Genomic DNA, 14873 nt, shown 5'->3' on the forward strand with positions numbered 1-14873 from the left:
ACATCCCATGGAAATTTACCGGAAAGTTTCCGACCCTTTGCAACCCTAGCTACTGTACATATAATGTTATTTGAAGTAATTTTATCCGTGGCCAATGAGCTTGAGCATTCTTGGATGGGCACTTCTATTGTAACTATATGGCAGCACCCAAGGGGCTAGAACTTTCTAGGTCTACCCTTAGACTTTGGCGGTGACGTAGTATCCCCAGCCACAGTGCCTTGGTTTTTGTCAAAATGGTATTATTTAGAAGTCATATTGTCATTGGAAAGGAGTTTCCATTGACAAAAGGGGAAGAGGATTCTGTAAAGTGGTTTCATGGCTACGGATTGTTGTACAAAGTGCAGATGAAGGCATGGCTGCTCAAAACACAGAAAAGGACGCACATGTCTGAGTTCACATTTCAGCTGAAGCTGCTGCACAGCGTCCTCACCCAATCGTTTCTCTGTGTAATTGTCCCTCTCCATAAAATTCCCTTATGCCAAAACATGTTGTTTAAAATAATGATTTTAAAGATGTATTGTTTAAACTTCCATTTTCGTGTCTAAATCTTTTCATCTTCCTTATCCATCCCTCCAACTCACAGCCCACTGCTGAGAGACCCCGGTGTGGTTGCATCCCTCACCCAGCAGAATGCCAAGATGGTCGCCCTGCTCCCTCCCACAGGCACCGAAGTGTTCCGCCACTTCACCCTTGAGTCGCTGGTGGAGATTGATAGGCGGATGGCCGAGGAAGCAAAGGAGCAGGAGAGACAAAAGACCCTGAACATTGAGGTACATTTAACATTTAACATTAATTTAGCAGACACTTATCCAGATTCCAGAGTGACTTTACAATCAGTGGATTCAAATAAGGTAGTTCAAATGACCACATATCACAGTCAAGCCATTTAAAGTAAAACGGTCTTTTAAAATAGCTGCTATCCGCAAATTCAGTGCTAGTAAGAAATGGTAACGTGTTAGTAATCATATTTTTTGTACCTTCTTCGGAGGTGGCAGAGCAGGACCTGCCAAAGCCAGCCGTCGACCTGGAGACCGGCAAGATCCTGCCGTTCATCTACGGAGACCCACCATGTGAGCTGTTCAACACACCCCTGGAGGAACTGGATCCTTTCTACAAATCACACAAAGTGAGCACTGCAGCCCCGGTCCCTTAGTAGCCTGAAGACTGAGTGTCCACAGAACCAGACATTATCACAAAGTAATTTCCTTTGCAATAAGCTCAAATTAGATGTGTATTTTGACAGACTTACACATTCCAAATAATATTATTATATGGTTATTATTCAGAGGGTAAATGCCCTCGGATTACAACAATAACTGATGTATCATGATACATGACTCATGCAAACTCTATTTTGCTAATATCCTTGAGACAAACATGAATACATTCAATTAAAGTAAAGATAATATTGGACTTCAAATACTTCTTCACTAATCTTTACTTCTTTTTTTTCAGACCTTTATTGTCATCACCAAAAGGAATACAATCTTCAGATTCAATGCTGAGCCTGCCTGCTACATTCTGACTCCCTTCAGTATTCTCAGGAGAGGATCCATCAAAATTCTCATGCATTCATATCTTTTCAATACAAGTATCTCACTGATCAACATGATAAATAAATATAACTTAGCATCCTGCTGCATGTTCAGAGTCCAAGAAGTGTGCTAGTATAGTGTGTGTGTGTGCATGTGTGCTAAGGTAAAGAGAATCAGAGCAGGTGGTCAGTCCAGTTTAAGTGTTCAGCAGTCTGATGGCCTGTAGATAGAAACGGTCTCTGAGTGTGTTGGTATCAGACCTCATGCTCCGATACCATGTGCCCGACAGTAAGGGAGTGAACAGCTCGCGGCTGGGATGTGCAGGGTCCTTGATGATGCTGCTGGCCTTCCTCATTACCGTTTCAAGTAGATGTCCTGGATGGGTGGGAGCACTAGATCATCTTCACTATTCGCTGTCGGGCCTTGCACTCATGGAGTGTGCAATTCCTGTATCAGGCTGTGATGCAACCGGTCAGGATGCTCTCGATGGTGCAGCAGTAGTATTTGAAGAGGAACTGGGTGGCATTGTGAATTGGTGTTGTGCAAAGCCACACAGTAGTGGGTGAATAGGGAGTACTGTAGAGGGCTGAGGACACACCCCTGGGGGCCCCCTGTGTTAAGAGTCAGTGTGGAGGAGGGGTTGTTGCCAATCCTCACAGCCTGTGGTCTGCCCGTTGGGAAGTCCAGCATCCAGTTGCAGAGAGTGGTGTCCAGACCCAGAGCTCTGAGCTTGGTGTCAAGCTTGGAAGAAACAATAGGTGTTGAACAGCATCTTCACATAGGTGTTCCTGTTGTTCCTATGTGTTACGGCCGTGTGAATATCAATGGAAATGGCATCTTCTGTGGATCTGCTGGAGTGGTAGGCAAATTGGAGTGGGTCCAGTGTGCTGGCCTTGATGTGGGCCATGACCAGCCTCTCGAAGCACTTGAGTGTGATGGGGCGATAGTCATTTGAACATGTCATCTCTTTTTTTCTTGGGCACTGGGACGTATGGTAGTCTCCTTGAAGCAGGTGGGGACTACAGGCTGGGACAGAGACATGTTGAAGATGTCAGAGAAGACACCCGCCAGCTGGTCAGTACATACTCTGAGGATGCGGCCAGGGATGCCATCTGGGCCAGAGTATTCACTCTTTTGAAAGTTTTCCTCACATCAGCCTCCGAGAGCGAAAGCACCTGGTTGTCCGGAGCAGCTAGACTCTTCCTGGATGGATCGGTAGTGTCTGCCTCGAAGCGAGCATAGAATGTGTTAAGCTCAACTGGGATGGAGGCTTCGGTGGGCACCACACAGCTGGATTTGCCTTTGTAGTCCGTGATAGTCTAGTCCTTGACACCTGCTTGACGAGTCTGAGTTGTCGAACATCAATTACATTTTGTATTGTCTATTTTCTCCCCTAATGGATTTGCGGAGCTCGTACCTTCTTGCCTTGTACGTGTCGCAAGCCACCGAGTCATCTGGGTTTGTCCTGCTAACATTGAATGCTGCAGTACAGGCACTCAACATGGTACGGATATCTCCATTCATCCAGGGTTTTGGTTTGGGTATTTCCGGATTGTTATTGTGGGTACAACATCATCAACACATTTCCTAATGAAGCCTGTGACTGACGTTGTATATTCGTCAATGTCAATGGATGAGTCCTGAGTGGATGTATCTTTGAACATATTCCAATCAGTATTCTCAAAACAGTCCTGCAGCATTGAATCTGCCTCTGTCCAGCGCCTCACTATTCTCTGTGTTGGTGTCTCCCTCTTGAGTTGCTGCTTGGTAGTCAAGGAGTAGGAACAGAGAGATGTGATCTGATTGGCCGAAGTGGGGAAGGGGGATGGCTTTATAAGCATCACAGATGTTTTCATATACATCCCAGCTAACAATTCTATGGAGAGACAAAAATGTTGTAATGTTACCCGTAATGTTACCCTAATGTTTGAGTGTCCAGTTTTCCGTTGGTTAAGGGAACATTTAATTTATGTTAGCAGAAACCTTCAGAGAACCTTTTTACCAAGTTTTGCTGGTAAAGATAGGAGAACATTCACTTAATGTCAAACAGAACTTATCAAAAATGTGGTTACAGAATATTTAACGTTAATGTTTTAGATGTCTTCTATGGGATGTTGCAAGAACATTCATGTCCAGTTTTCTGAGGGTTAGGAGAATTTTCCATTAATGTCCGACAAAACATACTCAGAACATGGTTGCCATGTAAGGGATAATCAACAAGGGGCTATGCGTTCTATGGAAAATAAAGAACGACGCGGAAATACCTTCCACAGAGTTGCATTATTTTCCAGAGAACACATAGAGCCCGAGTTGATTATCAATTTTATACCATGGCTATAATTGAACACATTTGCCACGAGAAATGTGTTCATTTGCTGATAGAAATGGGTTCAACATTCACTGAGGTAGCTAGCAAGTTTACCAGATAGCTACATTTGTTGCTTGATAACCAAACAAACAGACCTGCTCGTTTAGTTAACCAAACAATCAATCCTAGCTTGCTATTATGAAAATCCAATTCAACAATACCGATATTGTTTTCAATTAAACTTTTTCTTTCAAATGCAGCTCAAATATAGAACATGTAAGAATGTCATATAGCCATTGAATTCTACCGTGCAGATATACAGTGCTTTATAGGGAAATAATGTATGCTATAGAATGTCATTCAAGCCAATCAGAAATTAGAAGTGAACAATGCCATGGTATAAACAATATTAATGTTCTAGACACATTTCATGTGAATGCCCCCCCCCCCCCCCCCCTTGCCCTCAGAATAGCCTCAAAGGGTCATGAACTCTACAAGGTGTCCAAAGCGTTCAACATGGATGCTGGCCCATGTTAACTCCAATGCTTCCCACAGTTGTCCCAGTGTCAAGTTGGCTGGATGTCCATTGGGTGGAGGACCATCCTTGATACACACAGGAAACTGTTGAGCGTGAAAAACCCAGCAGCGTTGCAGTTCTTCACACAAACTGGTGTGCCTGGCACCCTGTTCAAAGTCTATTAAAATATTTTGTCTTGCCAATTCACTCTCTGAATTGCACACATAAACAGCTGAGATTTACTTAAAAGTACATTCACCCTATCGCTTCCGCATATTAAGTTCTTTCTGATCTACATAAGTGCCTAGAGAAGGGTTTTGAGTTTCTTCTGGACATTCCCTAGAGATGTCCCTTATTGGGACAGTGGCTAGGGTGTTCATCATTGTTGCTGGTGGGTTTGAGACCCGCTAGGCGAGTCACCCTACTCACACATCCTTAGCCATATATGGTCATGTAATTATTTGGCAACAGTTACAGTTTTAGCATCAGAAACTCCAGGTCGGGTGAACAGGAGCTCGAGATGTTTTCAATTTCGGTACACCATGAATTGTTGATGAGGAAACATACCTCTCCCCCTACTCTTATCAGAAGCCGCCGTTCGATCCATATGGAAAATGGTAATGATTTTTTTTAACGTGATTTTATTATTATTAAATATTTTTAGTATCAAGTATGTCGCCCATTAGCCACTACTCATTACTATATTCATATGAATCAGAAGATATAAATCAAAATAAAATGTTCTTTAAAAAAATGGACTAATTAAATTGGTCCATAGAATTAGATTTGAATACCATTGTAACTCCATGTTATTTCCTTAATGTGGGTACATTGTTTAGCATGTTCATCATGTTGACAGTCGTGTTCAACTGTGCGTTTATGACGATCAGTGACCCTCCGGCATCGAGTAAAACTGTTGAGTAAGTTTCAAACCTACATAGGAGATTATTAATGCTTTGTGAAAACTATAACATTATTGAGAGTGATTTTGACCACTACAAAGTTTCACCTAAAGCTATTTTATACAGCTTCTCTCTCTCCTCCTCTTTTTGTATTGCAGATATGTTTTCACTGGTATCTATACCTTTGAGGCAACAATTAAAGTGTTTTCCAGTGGCTTCTGTGTTGGAGATTTCACATACTTTCGAGATCCATGGAACTGGCTGGATTTCATTTTGATCAGCATGACGTGAGTATTGGGAGAGTGATTGCTGTCAGTTGTCAGCCCAGTAACATTAGACACAGGGACAGGTATTAGAATGTGTGTGTATTCGTGTGTTTCTTTGTGTGTCTGTGTGCATGAGTGAAGAAGTAAGGTCAAAGGTTAGGAAGGTCAAAGGACATCTCCAATGGCTTAATGAGTTTGACCCTGGCCATGTCTGCTCCTTACCTCTCCTTCCCCCAGGCCCCAGCACCCCATGTACTCTCGCTCTAAACCCTCTGTCTACTACATCAAATACAAGGATTACTTCCTCATCCATGTCCATGACCTGGTCAAATCCACCTAGAATACAACTTTACCCAGGCGAAAACTACCTAGAAAGAACTTGTCCCCTCTTCCTCCGATCCTCACACCTGTACACTCACCTTAGGTTGAGTCCTATTTCAAATCAGTCAATTCAGGAAATGAGTTGAAATTCAGTATTCACCAATGTCAAAATATTGGGAAAAGTTTAATTCATGAATGGAATGTCAATCCATTTCCTGAATTGACTGGATTGAAATGGAACTCTCTGCAACCATGACACTTCCCTGTCATTATTGTGGGCATGTTCCCTGCCCTGTGTTTCGTCCAATGTCAGAAGTTTACTAAAAGTGTCAACTCTGTGACTCAGATTGACTAGTCTTTAGTAAACATAGCAAAGCTTGCATGTATATTTCCTTTTCTTTTAAGCAGCTATGTTTTTATTTTGTTTGGCTAAGGAGTACTAATTGTAAATTGCTCTGGGTAAGAGCATCTGCTAAATGACTAAAATATAAAATATATCTCTCCATCCCTCTCTCTCACCCTTTCTCTCTCCATAATGCCCTTCTACACTACCTGCCTTGTTTTATCATGGAGCCTCAGAATGAAAATATTTGTCCACTTGCAAAGGAAGGTCACACACCACACTCAGGGTATATTTCTAGGTGTTTACCTCCTTCCCCGTCTTTCTTTGTCCCAGTACCAAGTGACTAAAAGTCTGTGGTGCTCCAAATTGCTGCACTATGATTTTTGAGGGGCAGACACAGTACTGTATATGAGGGGCAGATACTGTACTGTATATGGCCTTGGAGCCCCGATGAAAAGTAACACCTTAAAGCTCATCCGGCTAGTTTCAGTCATGTACGGCAGGTAGCCTAGCGATTAGAGTGTTGGGCCAGTAACCGAAAGGCTTCTGGATTCAATCCCCATCCCGAAAAGGTAAAAATCCGTTGTTCTGCCCCTGAACAAGGCAGTTAACCCACTGTTCCTGGTAGGTTGTTGATATAAGTGGGTTAAGGATCCTACTACCAAAATAGGAAACAGATTGTTTCTGTGGAACCTAATGTGATCTAGTTTCTTTCAAATGTATTTTTCTAAGTGTCATCCTTCTTCAAACATTGAAACTTTTGCGTGTGAGTCACATCCACATCATGAGGTATGCCACTTCATAACTAAATCTCCATATATGGTGTCTTACTGGTCCAGTCACACTCTTGCCTTCTGCAGTCGGTTTACAAATAACACTGCCATTTGGCTCTAGAAGTCGCTAGTTGCCCTGAGCTAAATATATCCTCCGCTAAACCATATATTTTACCATAGCAACCCTCTGATCCTCCATGTTAGAATAACAACTGAGCCAATGGTATTGAATTAAGTGTAGATTAAAAGTCCATGAAACTGAACAGATTTTTGTTCAACTGACGCATCAACTGTCAACTCCTCTATTCTAATGTGTGGTTGTGTTGTTATGTTTTGTGCTCGGCAGGTACCTCACAGAGTTTGTTGACCTGGGCAACGTGTCTGTCTTCAGGATGTTCCATGTACTCCGAGCCCTTAAAATAATCACTGTAATTCCCGGTACGTGTCACATAAGAAGGTCCAAAATCCCACTGGGGTGTGTTTGTTTACTGCACCACCTGCTTTTGAACACCTGCTTTGGGTCCTGTGTAGCTCAGATGGTAAGTGTGCGGTGCAAGCAACCTTAGGGTTGTTTTAGTTTGTATTACAGCTCTCTACTGTAAGTCACCTTGGATAAAAGCATCTGGTAAATGGCATCCGTTATTATACTATAAGCACAATGCCCTGCAATGTACACAATAAAAAAAAAGGGTTGTTAATTACAACATACAGAGAACAAGGATATCAAGCACATCAAATATTCTCAACATTGTGTTATTCATTCTTCAACAAATAGTTTACATACATGTCACATATTATTTTAATGTTTATTTGTATTTATTTTAAAGGTCTGAAAACCATTGTGGGCACTCTGATCATGTCAGTGAAGAAGCTGGCTGATGTGATGATCATAACAGTGTTCTGCCTGGCTGTGTTCGCTATGATCGGCCTGCAAATGTTCATGGGAAACCTGAAGCAGAAGTGTGTTGACTGGCCCCCTGGTGAATGGCATTTCAACTCCACCTACATGGGCAACATCAATATGGCTAATGGTTTTAATGACGTTATGGGCTACAATGACACGAACACCGGCAACAGCACATGGGACTTGAAGGCATACATCAACGATAAAGGTATTGACAGGCTTTTGATGGCACATTGACTTGTGGAAGGGGAGTTGATAGTGGCCTAATGAACCATTATATTATATTAATTGGGAATTTATCATGGCACTTACAGTATGATAGTTTTAAATAAGTATATACATTTCTATGAGAAGTATACACATTTGAATAAGAAATGTTATAAATGCATGCTTCAGTAAAGCTATTGGCTATAATGACACACAAGGTGGCAACAGCAAGTGGGACTTCAATGCATACATCAATGATTAAGGTACTGCCAGGCTTTTGATGGGTCATTGATTCAGGGAATTGATAATGACTTACTGAACCAATTTCTTATGGCTTGGGGGCAGTATTTCAACGTCTGGATGAGAAGCGTGCCCAAAGTAAACGGCCTGTTACTCAGGCCCAGAATCTAGGATATGTAAATAATTGGTAGATTGGGATAGAAACTATCTAAAGTTTCCAAAATTGTTAAAATAATGTCTGTGAGTATAACAGAACTGATATGGTAGGCAAAAAACCTGAGGAAAATCCATCCAGGAAGTGGGATTTTTTTGATGTGGGTAGTTTTCAATTGAATGCCTATAGAGTATCTAATGGGTTAGGACACAGATTGCAGTTCCTATGGCTTCCACTAGATGTCAACAGTCTTTAGACATTGTTTCAGGCTTGTTTTCTGAAAAATGAAGAAGAATGAGACCTTTCTATCAGTGGACTGTAGAATCATGCAGTGCTGGCTTGTGCACGTGACCGAGTGCGCGCCCTTCGTTGTTTTTCCTTTCTATTGAATACGCTATTGTCCAGTTTAAATATTATTGATTACTTAGACAATTGACAACCTGAGGATTAATTCTAAACATTGTTTGACATATTTTGACGAACTTTACCAGTACTAGTAGGATGTATTCGTCTGCATGTTTTGACCGTCTTTGAGCCAGTGGATTACTGAACAAAACACGGCAACAAAACTGAGTTTTTGGGATATAAAGAGGGACTTTATTGAACAAAACAAACATGCATTGTGTAGCTGGGACTCTTGTGACTGCAACCAGTAAAGATCTTCAAAGGTAAGTGATTAATTCTATCGCTATTTCTGACTTTCGTGACTCCTCGACCTGGTTGGAAAATGTTTGTATGTTTTTGTAAGCATGTCCTCAGATAATCACATGGTATGCTTTCGCCGTAAAAAGCCTTTTGGAAATCTGACAAAGTGTCTGGATTAACAAGAAATTAATCTTTAAGCCGATGTATAACACTTGTATTTTTATGAATGTTTATTGTGACTATTTCGGGTATTTTGAAATTGGCGCTGTGCATTTTCACCGGATGTTGTTGAGGTGGGTCGCTAGCGGAACGCCTACGCCAGAAAGTTTACATTTATTAATTAAGATTTTGTCACAGTACTATATGATATTACTGTATATAATAACTATATAAATATGTAAAAAACATACATTTATATAAGTACAGTGCCTTCGGAAAGTATTCAGACTCCTTGACTTTTTCTACATTTTGTTACCTTACAGCCTTATTCTAAAATGTATTAAATAAATACAGATTCCTCAGAAATCAACACACAATACCCCATAATGTAGTAACTGGCCGCAGGGAAGTCAGGCGCAGGAGCGCAGAATTGGGTAGCAAACGGAACCCTTTAATATGGCGAACAAACACACGGCACTAAGAAAGGTAAACAAATACGGGTTTACATAACCAGGCGCAAACCAGTCTGAACTGCACATACACGTAACAACAAACAATTCCACACACAGACATGGGGGGAAACAGAGGGTAATATACATTCAGTCTGATGAGGGAATGTGAACCAGGTGTGCGGAAAAACAAGACAAAACAAATGGAAAATGAAAGGTGGAGCGGCGATGGCTAGAAGACCGGTGACATCGACCGCCGAACACCGCCCGAATAAAATAGAGGGACCGACCTTGGTGGAAGTAAATGTTGTTGTGGGGGTGTTTATCAGCGGTAGGCACTGGGAGACTAGTCAGGATTGAGGCAAAGATGAGCGGAGCAAAGTACGGAGAGATCCTTGATGAAAACCTGCTCCAGAGCACTCAGAACCCCAGACTGTGGCGAAGGTTCACCTTCCAACAGGACAATGACCCTAAGCACACAGCTAAGGCAACGCAGGAGTGGGTTTAGGACAAGTCTCTGAATGTCCTTGAGTGGCCCAGCCATCAAGGAAAATAGATGTGTAGCTCCCCATCCAACCTGACAGAGCTTGAGAGGATCTTTCTTTTTTAATTGTATTTATTTATTTAACCTTTATTTAACTAGGCAAGCCAGTTTAACAACAAATTCTTATTTACAATGACGGCCAAACCCGGACGATACAGGGACATTTGTGCGCCGCCCTATGGGACTCCCAATCACTGCCGGATGTGATGCAGATCTGTAGAGAAGAATGGGAGAAACTTCCCAAATACAGGTGTACCAAGCTTGTAGCGTCATACCCAAGTAGACTCAAGGCTGTAATTGCTGCTAAAGGGGCTTCAATAAAGTCAAGTGTCTGAATACTTATGTAAATGTCATATTTATGTTTACATTTTTTTATAAATTAGCACAAAAAAAATCTAAAAACCTGTTTTGCTTTGTCATTATGGGGTAGTGTGTGTAGATTGATGAGGGAAAAACACTATTCAATGCATTTTAGAATAAGGCTGTAAAGTAAGAAAATGTGGAAAAAGTGAAAGAGGCTGAATATTTTCAAATGCACTGTATATCAACTTGATGCACTCTCTAATGGAGGTCCCTTCTCTGTTTTCCTCCAGCAAACCATTACTTCCTTCCTGGAATGTTAGACCCTCTTCTTTGTGGAAACGCTTCTGATGCTGGGTAGGTTTTTTGGGATATCAGAGTTGAGCATATGGGTAGCTTTATAATCTTACCTTTTCTCTGTTGATAATGCAATACATGGTGCAAAGAATTTCAACATAGTTCAAATTCAACATGTCTTTGAATGCTGAAGACCATATGTCCTATTACATTTGTTGTGCCTATTCATTGGCATTTTGACAGAATATGTCCTGAAGGATACACGTGTATGAAGGCCGGAGGGAATCCCAACTATGGATACACAAGCTACGACAATTTTGGATGGGCCTACCTTGCCCTAATTCAGCTCATGACACAGGACTTCTGGGAAAATCTACTCCAGCTGGTGCGTATACATCATGTGCTCCGATGACTATGACATAGAGATTTATTTGCTCCTGATATTTCCTGAAATATCAGCCGGTAGACCAGGTTTGAATTTGAGAGATTGCAAGCTTATGTGTCATTGGGGATATTGATACAGAAAGAGTACTCACTCGGTTTACTGGTGAGTTAACTGGTCATTTTTCCCCTCTACCCATAGACTCTTCGCTCAGCAGGGAAAACCTACATGATTTTCTTTGTGGTGGTGATCTTCCTGTGCTCGTTCTACCTGATCAACCTGATCCTAGCTGTGGTGGCCATAGCGCATGCTGAGCAGAACGAGGCCACCAGGGCCGAGGCCAAGGAGAAGGAGGCGGAGTATGCCATGATCATGGTGCAGCTGAAGGAAAGGAGAGAAGCGGAGGTCAAAGAGGTGTGATCAAGTTACTATGTATGTGAAGCGCTTTGAAACAATTAATTGCTCTCTTTGATCAGATGATGATTGAAAGAGTAAGATTTAGATAGTCGATTCAACTCTAGATTAAAATCTCTGACGAACTGGATAAATACAAAAAGGTCCTAGTAATCATTCTAAGTGTTCATTTGCAGATTACTTCTCATGTTGGTCGTTCTCGTCCTTAGTTTGCTTGATTCTGGTCAGTGATTGATTGATTATTTTGCTGGCAGTCAGACGTTACCGTCCAGTAGAACATCTAAGAAAGAGAAAGGTGAAAGGCAGATCAAGAGGTTGCTGATGATGAGGTATGTACTTCCTCCAGCCTTGATAAGTAGGCGAGTCTTTAAAGGACTCCAATGGAGGCATCATGGTCAGAGCCAACGCCAATAAGGTCCTGGCAGACCAGGAGGTGAGCCGCATGGCTCAGATGGGTTGCTGTGCTCTTGATGTTATGACCTTTTTCACACTAATGTGCCGACCTGAAACAAACTGTGCTGGCTCAGATATTGTTTATTCGTATTTCGTTTCTTCCTTTTCAGGATAGTTTTGTTTATTCCTTTTCAGGATAGTTTCAGCAACTATGATGAATGCATAACCAATGAATGAATGCATAACCTACTCAGTACAGCTTGGATTGGTTAGGCTCGATTGGTTAGGCTCTGAAAAAGTGGGCTGCTGGCTTCCTGAGTGGTGCAGCGGTCTAAGGCACTGCATCGCAGTGCTAGAGGCATCACTACAGACCCGGGTTCGATACCGGGCTGTATCACAACTGGCCGTGTCCCATAGGGCGGCGCAGTTCCATCTGGTTTAGGGGAGGGTTTGGCCAGGGGGGCTTTACTTGGCTCATTGCGCTCTAGTGACTCCTTGTGGCAGGCTGGGCGACTGCAGGCTGATCTCAGTCATCAGGTAAACAGTCTTTCCTCCGACATATTGGTGTGGCTGGCTGGCTTCCAGGTTAAGCGGTCGAGTGTTAAGAAGCGCGGTTTGGCGGGTCATGTTTCAGAGGACGCATGACTTGACCTTTGCCTCCCGAGCACGTTAGGGAGTTGCAGCGATGAGAAAAGATTGAAATTGTGGAGAAAATAAGGGGGTTATCTTCTCTAGGGTAGGGGGCAGCATTTGGAATTTTGGATGAAAAGCATGCCCAAATTAAACTGCCTTCTACTCAGGCCCAGAAGATAGGATATGCATATAATTTGTAGATTTAGATAGAAAACGCTCTAAAGTTTCCAACACTGTTAAAATAGTGTCAGTGACAGAACTGATTTGGCAGGCGAAAACCTGAGAAAAATCCATTCAGGAAGTAGGATTTTTTTTATTTTGTTGTAGTTTTCTATTCAATGCCATTACAGTGTCCATTGACTTAGGACTCAAATTGCAGTTCCTATGCCTTCCACTAGATGTCAACAGTCTTTAGTAATTGTTTCAGAAAATGAGGGAGTAAGAGCAGTCTGAATGAATGGACCCTGCCGTGTCACAGAGCTTTTTCATGTGCGCGACCGAGAGAGTTCCTTTCTTGTTTACCTTTTATATTGACGACGTTATTGTCCGGTTGAAATATTATCGATTATTTAGGCTAAAAACAACCTGAGGATTGATTGTGAACATCGTTTGAAATGTTTCTATGAACTTTACGGATACTATTTGGATTTTTTTGTCTGCCTGTTGTGACTGCGTTTGCGCCTGTGGATTACTGAAGAAAACGCGCAAACAAAAGTGAGGTTTTTGGATATAAAGAGACTTTGTCGAACAAAAGGAACAGTTATTGAATAAATTAATGTCTTCTGAGTGCAAACATATGAAGATCATCAAAGGTAAGTGATTAATTTTATCTCTATTTCTGACTTGTGTAACTCTTCTACTTGGCTGGTTACTGTTTGTAATGATTTGTCTGGTGGGCTATGTTCTCAAATAATCGTAAGTTATGCTTTCGCCGTAAAGCATTTTTTAAATCTGACACCGTTGTTGGATTCACAAGAAAGTAATCTTTAAACCTATGTAAAATAGTTGTATCTTTTCTGAATTATTATAATGAGAATTTCTGTATTTGAATTTGGGGCTCTGCAATCTCACTGGATGTTGGCCAGGTGGGACGCCACATACCCTAGAGAGGTAAACAAAACATTTTTTTTTAAGTGTGTTGCTATGCGCCTGGTGATGTTTGTCTTTGTTCTACTGTCTGCTGTTGTGTTGAAGAGGGCCAGTAGACCCAAGCGGAGTAAGGACCAGCTGGAAGTAGCAGGCCTTCAGAAGAAGACACCCAGTTCACCCAGTGTCTACAGCCAAGATGCCATGGACGGTAACTGTCACAAATCACAATGGATCTGTATACGAGAAATGAAATGTCCTAAGGAATCCATGTGTGGGACTGGAATGTGATGTATAGGACTGTTATTGCGATATCCACCCATACCTGTGTTCTAATTGGCTCCTGTTTTAGAGCAAGGGCTTCTTTTATATCCTTTTATGAGTTATGCAGTTTCATCATCAAAGTTTCCCATCTAATGCACTGATGACGTACTGTTTCAGCTGCTTCAGCAATAAGACCAACAACCCACAGTCTTACACGTTTGAACTTTAGGTGCTCAAGACAAGTAATACTTTTCAAGACCTACATAGACTTTAATAATACTTTTGAACTTTAGGTGCTGCAAACAATGAATAAAGGTTGAAAACAAATCAGGGTCATGTACAAAATAACAAAAACTCACAAAATGTACTCTGATGTTAACACCTTCCTCCTTTACCCTCATTTCAACAGATTTGGAGGGGGAACTGAGGCCTTGTCCTCCTTGCTGGTACAAGTGTTCAGATGTCTTCCTGAAATGGAACTGCTGTGTGCCCTGGGTGACTTTCAAGAAGTGGGTGTACTTCATAGTGATGGACCCATTCATGGACTTGGTCATCACCATCTGCATTGTACTCAACATCATGTTCTTGGCCATGGAGCACTACCCCATGACAATAGAGTTTGAAGAAGTGCTGAGTGTGGGGAACTTGGTGAGTTAACTTCCTTAATGATGCTCTTCCACTTTACCTCTTCTCTTGCCATGATAAGGGTACTTTAGCTTTTTATGGCTGCAGGGGCAGTATTAAAAAGCTTGGATGAAAAGGTGCCCATATCAAACGGCCTGCTCCTCAGTCATAGTTGCTAATATTTGCATATTATTATTAGTACTGGATAGAAAA

General features: G+C 41.8%; 1 protein-coding gene across 2 annotated transcripts in view; it reads left to right on the forward strand.

The window, feature by feature from the left end:
• scn4ab (sodium channel, voltage-gated, type IV, alpha, b) overlaps window positions 1–14873 on the forward strand; it is a 36280-nt gene that overhangs the window by 6426 nt on the left and 14981 nt on the right. The window contains exons 2-13 of one of the 2 annotated variants that reach the window (XM_021624591.2): window positions 584–770; window positions 989–1126; window positions 1456–1574; window positions 5191–5280; window positions 5421–5549; window positions 7312–7403; window positions 7793–8077; window positions 10861–10924; window positions 11108–11249; window positions 11448–11660; window positions 13881–13983; window positions 14446–14684. In XM_021624591.2, coding sequence (XP_021480266.2) covers window positions 584–770; window positions 989–1126; window positions 1456–1574; window positions 5191–5280; window positions 5421–5549; window positions 7312–7403; window positions 7793–8077; window positions 10861–10924; window positions 11108–11249; window positions 11448–11660; window positions 13881–13983; window positions 14446–14684 — 1801 coding nt within the window. Of the gene's footprint in view, window positions 1–583; window positions 771–988; window positions 1127–1455; window positions 1575–5190; window positions 5281–5420; window positions 5550–7311; window positions 7505–7792; window positions 8078–10860; window positions 10925–11107; window positions 11250–11447; window positions 11661–13880; window positions 13984–14445; window positions 14685–14873 lie in introns of those variants that run through there. The other variant, XM_021624592.2, reaches the window with a different exon arrangement.

The sequence above is a fragment of the Oncorhynchus mykiss genome, chromosome 12 (genome assembly GCF_013265735.2).
Source record: "Oncorhynchus mykiss isolate Arlee chromosome 12, USDA_OmykA_1.1, whole genome shotgun sequence".
NCBI classification, from domain to species: domain Eukaryota; kingdom Metazoa; phylum Chordata; class Actinopteri; order Salmoniformes; family Salmonidae; genus Oncorhynchus; species Oncorhynchus mykiss.